This window comes from Octopus bimaculoides, chromosome 11, assembly GCF_046866305.1.
Source record: "Octopus bimaculoides isolate indiv1 chromosome 11, ASM4686630v1, whole genome shotgun sequence".
In the NCBI taxonomy this organism is placed as follows: Eukaryota; Metazoa; Mollusca; class Cephalopoda; order Octopoda; family Octopodidae; genus Octopus; species Octopus bimaculoides.
Window position 1 is genome coordinate 6,437,778 of NC_142938.1, and position 12,458 is coordinate 6,450,235.

General features: G+C 34.2%; 1 protein-coding gene across 1 annotated transcript in view; it reads left to right on the top strand.

Moving 5' to 3' along the window:
• LOC106877168 (poly [ADP-ribose] polymerase 1) overlaps positions 1-11,177 on the top strand; it is a 29,117-nt gene extending 17,940 nt beyond the window's left edge. Inside the window, exons 17-27 of the mRNA XM_089359271.1 lie at positions 128-326; positions 1,471-1,596; positions 2,697-2,780; positions 3,925-4,047; positions 4,362-4,493; positions 5,662-5,760; positions 6,279-6,431; positions 6,531-6,658; positions 7,841-7,902; positions 8,023-8,137; positions 9,031-11,177. Coding sequence (XP_089215397.1) covers positions 128-326; positions 1,471-1,596; positions 2,697-2,780; positions 3,925-4,047; positions 4,362-4,493; positions 5,662-5,760; positions 6,279-6,431; positions 6,531-6,658; positions 7,841-7,902; positions 8,023-8,137; positions 9,031-9,103 — 1,294 coding nt within the window. The 3' untranslated portion in view covers positions 9,104-11,177. The remainder of the gene's footprint in view (positions 1-127; positions 327-1,470; positions 1,597-2,696; positions 2,781-3,924; positions 4,048-4,361; positions 4,494-5,661; positions 5,761-6,278; positions 6,432-6,530; positions 6,659-7,840; positions 7,903-8,022; positions 8,138-9,030) is intronic.
• The last annotated feature ends 1,281 nt before the right edge of the window (positions 11,178-12,458 follow it).

Sequence of the window (12,458 nt, forward strand, 5' to 3'; positions counted from 1 at the left end):
GGATCGAAACCATGATCTTATGATCCACAAGTATGTAGGAGCTGACCCTAAAACTTTCTTTTTGTTATTATTTTTACTTATTTACATAAGTGTATATAACAAAATGTATTCTTTGGATATTTTTCAGTTGGTGGGTTTTCCGATCATGGGGCCGTGTTGGCACAACAATTGGAAGTAACAAAAAAGAATCATTTAGTTACCGCGCTTCGGCTATCCAGGAATTTAAAGACTTGTATTACAAGAAGACTAACAATCAATGGTCGGAAAGGCATAATTTCCAGAAGTTTCCCAATAAATTTTATCCTCTAGATATAGACTATGGACAGGTAAAATATTTTGCATATTTGCATATTTTTTTGTTGTTAATCCAGTTTTTTTTCTATTTAATTAACTTGGCTGATATTTCAATTAGAATTTCGTCATTGTGATCATTGTCATCATCATCACATCACATCACATCGTAAAATCCACCCCCTCCTGGACCTCATCGGGCTGGTTTGCCAGTTTCCATGATGTATAAATGGACCAAGATCACAACAATCCTCTTGAATTAGACACCACTCTGTCAAAGGGTTACTACTCGTTTACGACTGTGTGGACTGAGGCTACATGAAATGAAGTATCACCTGGGTCTGGAATTGAAACCATAATTTTGCAATTGTATGCGCAATGCCCTAACCACCACACCATGTGACTTCTCTAATTAATTCCGTAATTAGAATTAGGGGACGGCATTAAATGGTTGTATTATTTTAAAATTAAATAATCAGGAAAAAAAGATATTTTTTACTAAAACAAGAAAGATTTCTTCTATGTGTGTTAATTTTTGCTTGCCCTCAGGAGGCTGCACCAGGCTCCAATCTGATCAGAAGGTTTCTACAGCTGGATGCCTTCCGAATGCCAACCACTCCAAGAGTGTAGTGGGTGCTTTTTACATGCCACCGGTTGATGCCAGTCAGGTAGTTCTAGCATCGACCACGCTTGAATAGTGCTTTTTACGTGCCACCGGTATGGGAGCCAGTCAGGTGGTACTGGCATCAACCACATTCGAATGGTGCTTTTTACGTGCCACCAGTATGGGAGCCAGTCAGGTGGTACTGGCATCAACCACGTTCGAATGGTGCTTTTTACGTGCCACCGGTATGGGAGCCAGTCAGGTGGTACTGGCATCAACCACGTTCGAATGGTGCTTTTTACGTGCCACCGGTATGGGAGCCAGTCAGGTGGTACTGGCATCAACCACGTTCGAATGGTGCTTTTTACGTGCCACCGGTATGGGAGCCAGTCAGGTGGTACTGGCATCAACCACGTTCGAATGGTGCTTTTTACGTGCCACCGGTACAGGAGCCAGTCAGGCGGCACTAGTATCAGCCACCTTGAAAATTGTATCTTTGTGATAAGTTGGTTTAATACAAGGAATTGTTGTTTTACTTATTGTTTATATGTTGTTTTTTTTTTTTTGTTTTTTAGGATGATGACAATATAAAGAAATTGGATTTAAGCAAAAGTACTTCCACATTACATAAATCCATTCAGGATCTTATTTGTATGATTTTTGATATTGAAAGCATGAAAAGGGCTATGATGGAGTTTGAGGTAAGTAAAGAATCCGTTGAAGATTTTCATCTAAGTGTGGAGTGTTAGATAACGATAGAATTGTTCTTGGAATTGGATAGGATTGCCTGTGTTCAGTCCACTGCATGACGAAGGCCTCAGCCTGATTTCTCCACCAACCCTGATCTGATGCAGAGGCTATGAATTTGAGTTTGGGATTATACTGGTTTGATGAGCCTATTCTGCCATACTGGCATGACATGAGTTAGAGGGTTGCAGTTTTTGCACGCTTACTGAGCAGCATTGTTCTTAACATCTATTGTAGTCAAATTGTAAACAGATCAGCACTCTGGAATTTAGATGTTTTTAATATTTATTTAGTTTTATCCTAGTTGAGGTTAATTTTGTCCATCATCTCTCTTTCACAAGATTTCATGATTTATGTAAGGCTTGTATGAATGACTTTAATGTTCTTCATACACTGATTCGTTATTTATGGAGGTTAACTAATTTGGGAAGATGCTGGAGACTATGCTGAAAACCAGGATTATTGGAGAAATGATTTGCTGTCCAATGTACAGAATGAATTAGGAGGCAAGACTAAACAGAACTTTCTCAGTAATCTAAAAACTGAATTTTTGTTCTTTTCACTTATTTCCTTCAGACACAATTCTCTATTTGGAAATCTACAAACTGTTGTTTTTATTTTCCCTCTCCTGAAAGCTTAGGTTTAATCACTTCATATTTCGATTTCCCTGAGTACATGAAAGATATTTTAATCCTGTAGCATTTAAACTGGCCATATCTGTCCAAAATTATTTGACCCGTTTTTAGGTTCTTACTGGCTTAATCTAGCCTCACATTTTACATTGTCATTCTAAAAATCTTGAAGCTACAAGATAATTATTGATTAATTCAAAACATTGTGAATAAATAAGCATTTCATTCTGACAGACTAATGTGAATGCTAAAGGGTTATGTCTTAAAATCACTGAAATTTCAATTCTTGCAAATATAATAGAAGTTTTATCAACAACAACTTCAGGAAATTAGAAAGAAAAGAGAAATATTGGAATATTTTTTATAGAAAGTGTTATTAATTTTCTGAAGTAACTGACTCTTGGATTTTAAAATTTATTTAGATTGATTTGAAGAAAATGCCTCTTGGGAAATTGTCTAAAAAGCAAATAGAATCTGCTTACAAAGTTCTAAATGAACTTACAGAGGTTTGTATGTTTTTGACATATTCATCATCATCATTGTAGAATGTCTATTTTTCCATTATTGCAGGAGTCAGACTGAATTATTTTCTCTCTAATAGATATTAATAAATTATGGAGATGTACTTGCATAGCAAGTGACCTGATCTGAGATCATGTGCTGCAACGAAAGCAGTTGCAGCGTGGAAGGTGTTTATAAGCCATTTAAAAACACCTTCCATGCTGCAATATTAATAAATGCTTTGAAATTTCACTGGAAGTGAATAAGAAGTATACTAATCTTTTTAATGGGATTGCTTAAATCAAATTCTAAATAAAAGTTTTAAAATATTTTCTGTGTTATCAACGTGGCAAGCTGTCAGAATCGTTAGCGCACTGGACAAAGTGCTTAGCGGCATTTTGTCAATCTTTATGTTCTGAGTTCAAATTCTGCTGTGGTCAACTTTGCCTTTCATCCTGTCAGGGTTGATAAAATAAGTACCAGTTGAATACTGGGGTTGATGTAATCAACTTACCCCCGCCCCTGAAATTGCTGGCCTTGTACCAAAATTTGAAACCAATATTTTCTGTCATTTGTACAGAGCTATATAATCCACTGCCCCAAGTAAACTTTACTCCCAGGGGACATAGTGTACACATCTGAATGAAAAGGTTGAAAAATTAACCTCTCAGATTTTGAGCTAATATTAAAATTAGATTATATTAAGAGAAATACGGAATATCATCACTTGTATGAGTTCTATTGATAAAGGTCATTCTGAATTAATGTAGGTGGTACCTGATGGGTTTGGAAATTATTTTTGAGGACGGTTTTCAAATAGATGTGATGGAAAAACATTTGATGCAGTTTTCCTGGCTCAAAGTCACCTCCTTCAATAGTACTACTTGCTTCAGTGGAGGGGGTCTTGTCTTGCATGTTATTTAGCAACCTCGTTGGTGCCAGTGCCACTTAAAAAGCACTAAGTATGCTCTGTAAAGTGGTTGGCATAGAAACCATACCAAAGTGGACATTGGGGCTCTGTGCAGTTTTCTGAATTCTCAACTCCTGTCAAACTTTCCGACCCATCAAGATAAAGATGTTTCCTTCACAATCTTACTTCATCTGTTCTGTGATAGAAATGAAATTAATTCTATTCCTTTTATTTTTCAGTTGGTTGAAAAGAAAAGTTCCGTATCCTTGTTTTCTGATGCTTCCAACCGTTTTTACACTTTAATACCTCATGACTTTGGTTTGAACAAACCTCCTCTATTGGACACAAATGAAATAATTAAGGTAATAACAATTTGAAGTTGGTCCCTCCCCTCGCTCATTTTTGCTTCACTTTTATATATTGTTTTTCAGCGAAAGTGAGTGATAAAATAAATACCAGGTTTAAAAAAAAAAAAAAGCTAAGTATTGGAGCTGATTCATTTGACTAGAAATTTTTCTAGGTGGTACCCCAGCATGGCCACAGAAAAAGATAAAACTGTTTGCTATTCAATTTGGTTGTTTAGAGAACTGTTTGCCTGTGGGTAACCCACTATATAAGCTAGAATTTCCAAAGCATGAAAGTCAATGCATTTACCTCTTGTCTTCTTTTTACACAGCAAAAAATCGAAATGTTGGATAATTTGTTGGAAATTGAAGTTGCCTATAATTTACTGAAAGGTGGTGACGATGGAAATGATCGCATGGATGCAATCGATGCTCATTACAAGAAACTCAAGACTGATATTGAGGTAAATGTGGACAATGTAAACCAGTCCTTCTCAAAACCATTTTCTTACCTATGGACTCCCTTTGGTCCCTCTTTTACTCGGATGGACCCTCCTGGTCAATTGATGTTTAGAAAATTCTATATTTTTATAATTAAATGTTATTAGGAATTTAAAAAATTGTTAAAATATTTTGTGTGTTGCAGAAGTATGAACGATTTATTGCTTATAAATTCTAACAACAAAATCTTATATGGACCCCCCCCCCCCCGGGTTATTTGGACCCCAATTGAGAAACCACTGCACTAAAATCTTTGTTTTCTTTGCTATGCAGTGCTGAAAAACGAGGTTCATCTAATACACCTGTATGTCTTTTACGCTATCAAATACACTAGATAATAAAACAACTTTCATGGAATGAGAATAAATTGAATGATGAAGTAGTTGTATGCTGTCAACTTAATGTGACAGTCCCCTGAAGGGAATAATACTACTGTTGGTTATACCTAGGAAGCTGCACCACTTCCTGTCGGCCTTGACACATTTCCTGTGTCCTTGTGTTTCCTTATGTCACGTTAAAATGACAGCATACAACTACTTCATCGTATTACTGCTGCATAAATCTCTCTGAGAGATTTAGAAATGTATTAGTTCTAAAATTGAATGATGTTTTCTAAATGCCATGCTTAACCCATTAATGCATAGTGTCCAGAAAAATGCACACAGGAAAAATTACTATTGCTTGTTAAGTAAACTACCTATTGAGCTTGATGCATACATTACTTTGGAGACGGACTCCATTCTGATAACAATGAATTTGCATCTGCTACACCCTGGGCAAGTGCCTTCTGCTATAACCTTGGGCCAACCAATGCCTTGTAAGTGAATTTGGTTGATGGAAACTGTAGAAGCCTGCCACATACCTATATATATGTTTGTGTTTGATCTTTTCCCCCCAACTTCTTGACAACTGGTGTTGGTTTGTTTATGTCCCCATAACTTAGTAATTTAGCAAAGCACCCCAGCATGGCCATATTCCAATAATTGAAACAAGTACAAGATAAAAGGTAACAAAGAAAATAGTTAAGGATCATGTAAAAAAGAATTATTTTTCTTTGAATTCAAGTAAACATTTGTCTATTTATTTGACTCTTTTTGTTAATTGATTGTTGATTGATTTTGTTTATTGTAGTACATAGAAAAGACTTCTAATGAATTTGACCTAATTACTAAATATGTGCAGAACACACATGCAGTTACACACAACCAGTATGGACTGGAAGTTGTCGATGTAAGTTAATTTCGTTTTTTTTCTAATTATTTTCAGCTATCAAATTATGGAAATTACTTAATTTGGACATGTTGTTTGTTCCTTCTTGAGCCATGCCCGACTCATAAAGGGCCAGTTTCTTGGTTTCATTGGTGTATAGGTTCCCCACCTGGACAGGACGCTGGTCCGTCACAGGTGAGCTGCTAGAAATGAGTTTAACCTGGAGTGGGATGGGCTCCACCAAGCTTACTGCATGGCTGCAGCACCCCAACAACCCCAGCGAGCTGGCAGAATTGTTACTGTGCCAGAGAAAATGCTTAGTGACATATCTTCTGACTGCTGCCAGGAGTCAACTTTGTCTTTCATTCTTTTGAGGGTTGATAAAATAAGTACCAGTTGAGCACCCAATAGAGGTGGGGTGGGGTGGTCGACATGATCGACTTGCTCCCTTCCCATGAAATCGCTGGCCTTGTGCCACAATTTCAAACTAATATTAACTGACATTCAAGCAATTGGAAAATATTTATCTTGTTTTATAGGCATACAAACTTGAACGACAAGGAGAAAAGGAACGTTTCCGTCCATTTGAAGAGTTAGCAAATCATAAACTGCTTTGGCATGGATCTCGAGTTACCAACTTTGCTGGTATTTTGTCACAAGGTCTGCGAGTAGCACCCCCAGAAGCACCAGTGGTAAGTTATCTAAATACATTTTGTCTGTAATATAGGTTGAATATGGCATGGAAAACAGACATTAAATAATAATAATGATGAATGTTTATCTCTTTGCAGACTGGTTATATGTTTGGTAAAGGCATTTATTTTGCTGATATGGTATCCAAAAGTGCAAACTATTGTCACACAAGCAAAAATGATCCAGTGGGTTTGATACTTCTGTGTGATGTTGCCCTAGGAAGCATGTAAGAAATATTTACATTTCATTATAATATTATTTTAAAAATTATGTCATGCTAATAAGATTAATAAGTATTAATGGTAAAGCTGTTTATTTCTTGAAAGATGAGTGTTTAGGATCAACTTGATAAAATGATCATTTTTGGTTACTTTGGTTTAGTTTTGATTTTTTAAAAAAATTGTGAGTTTGATACCCAGTGACCATTTTGTTCTTGAGCAAGACACTTTTTTTTTCAAAGGGCCAGCCTTGTCACATTCTGTGTCACTATAAATCTCCCTGAGAACTGAGTTAAGGGTACACGTGTCTGTGGAGTGCTCTGCTACTTACACATAAATTTCATGATCAGGCTGCTCCTGGGACCTTTGTCAGAACCGATGGAGAGCCAGTTTTTTCTTTTTGATATTGCCAGATATTAGTTAATGTTTAGATAATGTAATATATTTGATGGCATGAAAGACACCATTTCCAGAAAAGTGTCTCAAAAATTCACCCCAGATCCTACATGGAAAGCTGGGCCTATATCACATTCCTTAATGCATTAAATGCGTTTTTTCTTGAATATGTGCTGCTGAAATTATTGTGCCTCTGATATGCACTGGTACTAGTGCCACATAAGAAGCACTTGTACTGGTGCCATGTAAAAAGCATCCAGTATACTCTATAAAGTGGTTGGCATTAGGAAGGGCATCCAACTGAGAAACTTTGCCAAAATAGACAACGGAACCTGGTGTGGATCTTGGCCTTTCCAGCTCCTGTCAAAATATCCAACCCATGCCAGCATGGAAAACAACATTGAATGATGATGCTGTTGATCTTTTATGCCATCAAATTCAGTAAATAAAGACATGTAATACAGTGTTATACATTGCAATGTCTTTTTTAAAATTTAGTGTTTGCATATTGAATTAATTGAAAAGTTATTTTTGTATCTTTGTAGAAGAAAAGAAAATTGGGTGGCATTTTATTTATTTACGTAGAATACTTTTAGAGATACTTCTATACATATGGCGTTATAAATTTCTAGACAAGGGGTATTACAAAACATAGCCTGACTCTTTCTTTTTTTTTTTTTTTTTTTTTTTGATGAGTTGATATAAAAATAATTGCTTTAACAATTTATACAAATTTTAGAACGTGGTCTGTTGTTGAATAATATATAAAAGATTTGTTTCCAATTCTGCTGCAGGTATGAGCTAACATCTGCTAATTATGTGACATCTTTGCCAAAGGGCAAACACAGCACTAAAGGTAAGCCTTTCTGCACAAGTATTTGCTGGACAATTATTGTAGCACAGTTGTCACATTTTCCTTCTGCTATTGAGTGCTTATACTTACACCCCATTCACATGTCTGCACTTTCTTTTGCAGGATGTGGTAGGACAGTTCCTAATCCTACTGGTCGACAGATGGTTGATGGTGTTGAAGTCCCAATGGGCAAAGGTGTTCCATCAGATATCAACAACTCGAGTCTTTTGTACAATGAGTATCCTTCATCTAATCGTTCAAAGTTTTTCTTAATATTGTTTTTTGTTAACCTATCATCATCGACCTCGTTATTCAACATCTGTTTTCCATGCTGGTATGGGTTGGACGGTTTGACAGGAGCTGGCCAGCCAGAGGACTATGCTAAGCTCTGTTGTCTGCTTCAGCATATTTTCTGTGGCTGGATGCCCTGCCTAACATTACCCACTTTACAGAGTGTACTCATTGCTTTTTTCGTGACACCGCTATAGTTTGCATGTGTGTTCTTATCTATTCCCTTTCTGCACATCAAGCATAACCATTTCCCAGATGTTAGTAGAGTTCTCTTTTCTGTCATAGCCTCATAAAGAAGGTATCAGGGCTTTCTTTGTCTCGACACACACCTAAACATCTCATTGAATCTAATTCTTTTTCTTATTGACTCTTTTATAATTCTCTTTGTCACTTTTATAATTCTCTTTGTCACTTTTATAATTTTCTCTCTCTCTTCTTTCTCTGTCACACACACGATGCACATGGGGCTTAAGTATTTAATTGGTTATATATAATACATGTTTTTAACTCATGGGGTAACATGTATTATATATTCTGTAAGAGTACACATGTACATGTAAGCAAAGACGTTTTTGTAAATGACTATTTGATGGTATTATAAGACACACTTTCTTTTCAAAAATTACCCTGGATCTCATATGCCAAGTTGGGCCTCCCATGAGCATTAATGCTCTAAAACCGTTTTCCTTTGAATATGTGCCGTTGAAATTAAGATGTGTCTAAAATACCCACGTGTCTTTTATGCCATCAGATACAGTATATATTTTTATCTCTGCTTTCCATTGTAACTGTTAGTATTTTAACAATTTTTATGCTATTTCACCTTAACCACATCACTAGATATATTGTGTACGATACTGCTCAAGTGAAAATCAAATATTTGCTTAGATTGAGGTTTAACTACAGATGGTGAATGTGCCTTTACAGTGATGAAACCGAAAGAGAGAGACTGAATGAAAGCTACAGAACTGACACCTTTTATCTACTTTGTTTTAATCTGTGATTTTTAATAAAAAAAACAACCCCTTTTTCTCTGCCTTTGATGACACAGCTGTCTAGCACCGTTGACATAAACTGCTTTCTCATTTGTTCTTACTCCATGATGGCAACTATTATGTTAAATCTCATTTGTGTTTCACATACTACATAAAACACTATTTTATACAGGATTTTACTAAATTTTTTATCTGATTTTTAGTTAGTATTTTCCTATTTGTTGAATTTTTTCCCCACCTCTCCAAACATGTGACTTATTTACTCTTATTGTTAAAAACTACAGTGATAGTGAAAATTTATCCAATAAATAATCAACTATTTTCTAATTTCAAAGTAACTATTAGTTTATGTTCACCTTTCTGATTCATTCTTCTATTTCATATTGTTGATCATAAAATATATTAACTCATGGATGTGGTAGAAATAAATTCATATTTTCCACCACTTTAAACACCTTTGTGATTTTAGATTAATTGCTGCTAATCTTTAACCCTTTAGTATTAAGATTACTCTGTCAGATTTAATGCCAGTTTATCCACGTTTTTTTTTTATTGATCCTACATTATCTCATGGTTTTGAGATTTCAATGATGTGATTGCTCATTTTTAGAATGACATTGTAAGGGACACATGAAAGTCCGAATCTGGCTGGTTTAAGCTTAAAACAGATGGAATATGTGGGCCAGGTATGGCCAGTTAAGATGCTAGAGGGTTAAAATTTTTCATTTTGTTCTAATAAATTTCTGAATAATCCTTCTTTGGAAGCATTACATCTATTTATAGACACAAAAAAATAAGTTCCTTTCAGTTGATTTTGTTTTAAATGTTATATCTCTCAACTCTTTATTTTTATTATTTTTGTTTTTAGCACATTCCAAATTAATCTAATACTCATTGCTAAGTTGAGAGTTAATAATTATAAATGAAGTAATGAAATCATATTAAAGACAGTTTGTAAAATTAATGAAAACTTTGGACTGATATCATCCCAGGTGACATTCATTCTCTAATGAAATATTTGATCTTGATACTCTAATAAATGAATTGGAAAAGGATAAGGTTTATTTAACTTTCTCCGATGAGTAATTTTTCCCTTCATTTTTCATGGGGAGGAAAGGTACTGTTGAGTTCTTTGTCCAGGTATAGGACAGTGTTATTAAAAAAATGAAGATTACTGTTAGGTCGAATGTCTTATTCAGAAGATCGTTATATTTCTTCATAACTTTCATAGAATTCATTTTGATTTCTTTTTTCTTGTCTTCAAAATATTCCTTAAAATGTTTCCTTTTGTGGATAATTCCTTGACATAACTTGGTTACATTTCTACCAAGATATCACCAGCCCCCAAAAATCATTTACTTTAAAAATGTGCTTATTTTAAAAAGTAGTCAAGTGATTTTTTTTTTCTATTCCAACTGTGCCTCATTGTTGTAAATTTATCCAACTTTCTAATATTGTTTAAAACCCATTTATATTCAGGTTTTCCTTGATTAATTCTTCCTCTCTCATTTCATTTTCATTTGACCATTTTCTTCTATGCAAGTTGTTTTTATTTTTTTACATTTTTACTTGAAAGTATTAGAGATGAATTTTCTTGTTAATACTGCTAAAAGCTTTCTTGTTGGCCATTCTGTGATTATGTTTATTTTTGACATCATATCACTTAATCCCTTATGTTCACCTTTTTATATTTTATAATCATATGAAACATCAGGAAATTGTTGTATAATGTGTATTCTCATAGTTAAACAAATAACATAACCATTTATTCATGACTTTACTCGACTTCTGCTATTGCACGTAGTTGACAAGAATTTATGCTACCAGCACTGAATTTTTCAGGCTGCTGCTAGCTGTCAAAATGCTGCTGCACACCTCTGCAGTGGTCACCACAACTTGTGAAAGGAAAGTCGTTTTTGAAAAATAATTTTATATCATGCATGGGTTGTATGAAATTGATAATAAAGAATTTCTGTTGTAATAAAAAAAAAATTGTTTATTATATTTTTTATTTTTTTAAACTTTTTTTTGGCATAATTATAAATTTTTTGCTGGAAACATATTACTTAGAGAAGTAACCACAAAGTTTTAACATTTATTGTGCAACCAAGCATACAACTATGGAAATACATTTCTTCAAATACCATTGCATACTACTGTATAGGACACTATTAATGTTACTTGGGTACATAACCATTTACCAGTAGAATCTGGTGCAATATCATGTAATATTGGTTTTATTTATTTTTTTAAACTTGTTTCAGTCATTAGTAAGATAGGGATCAAAAGAGTCGACCTAAGTAAGATAGGGATCAAAAGGGTCCGTAGGGAAAAAATGGTTGAGAACCACTGTTCTAATGCAAGAAAATTTTTCCAAAAATATTGTTTATAAACTACTTGTAATTTAATTATGTAAATCAGCAAGCTAATTAAAACTTTGTCGATGACTACACAGCAGTTTTGTGAATTTTTAAAAAATCTCTTCTGTGGTCGCACAATTTTGTGAGATCTTTATACCAAGAAATTATTTCAATACATATGTTGTAAAATAACACGATTATTCCTTTAACCCTTTTGTTACCATACTTCTGTTGAAATACACTGGTCTTTGTTTGACTTAATTTTGAAAATACTGAATAATTTAGTTGAAATAACTGTCATTATTAAGCTGGTGTTTGAAACATAAATTTTGATGGAAGTTTTTAATTTGAGTCACAAGAAGTTTATAGCAAAAGACCATGGGCAATCTCAAGCAAAGGCTTAAAAACTGAATGATTAATATTGTGTAATGGCTGATTAATAATGTTGAACTGGGTAATAATGTCTAATAATTGATATATAAAATTTTTGTCAACAGATTTCTTATTGAAAACTTCTCAATGATTAGTTAATTCTGACATCCTCACCTATTTCTTTTTTATATCTTGAGCTATTTGTTAATATGATTTTATATACACAAGAAAAACAGTTTAACATTAAACTAAAAAATCACTCAGTATTTTTTAAAGAATACATGTTTATTAAATTTTTACCAGCAGAGGTGTGACAATGACTTCAAACTTTCAATCTTCTAGCCTTCATCATATGTGTCTATATATATGATCCAGTTCTATGAACCTGATGAATTATGTTTGTTTTGCAAGCCTTTGAAACTCTAAGTTGCATGGACCTGAATCAGACTGTTGTTAAATAATATATGTAATCCTACTAAACATGTTGAGTGCCACTTGTTTTTTTGTTTGTCCACTTATATACTATCATCATCATTGTTTA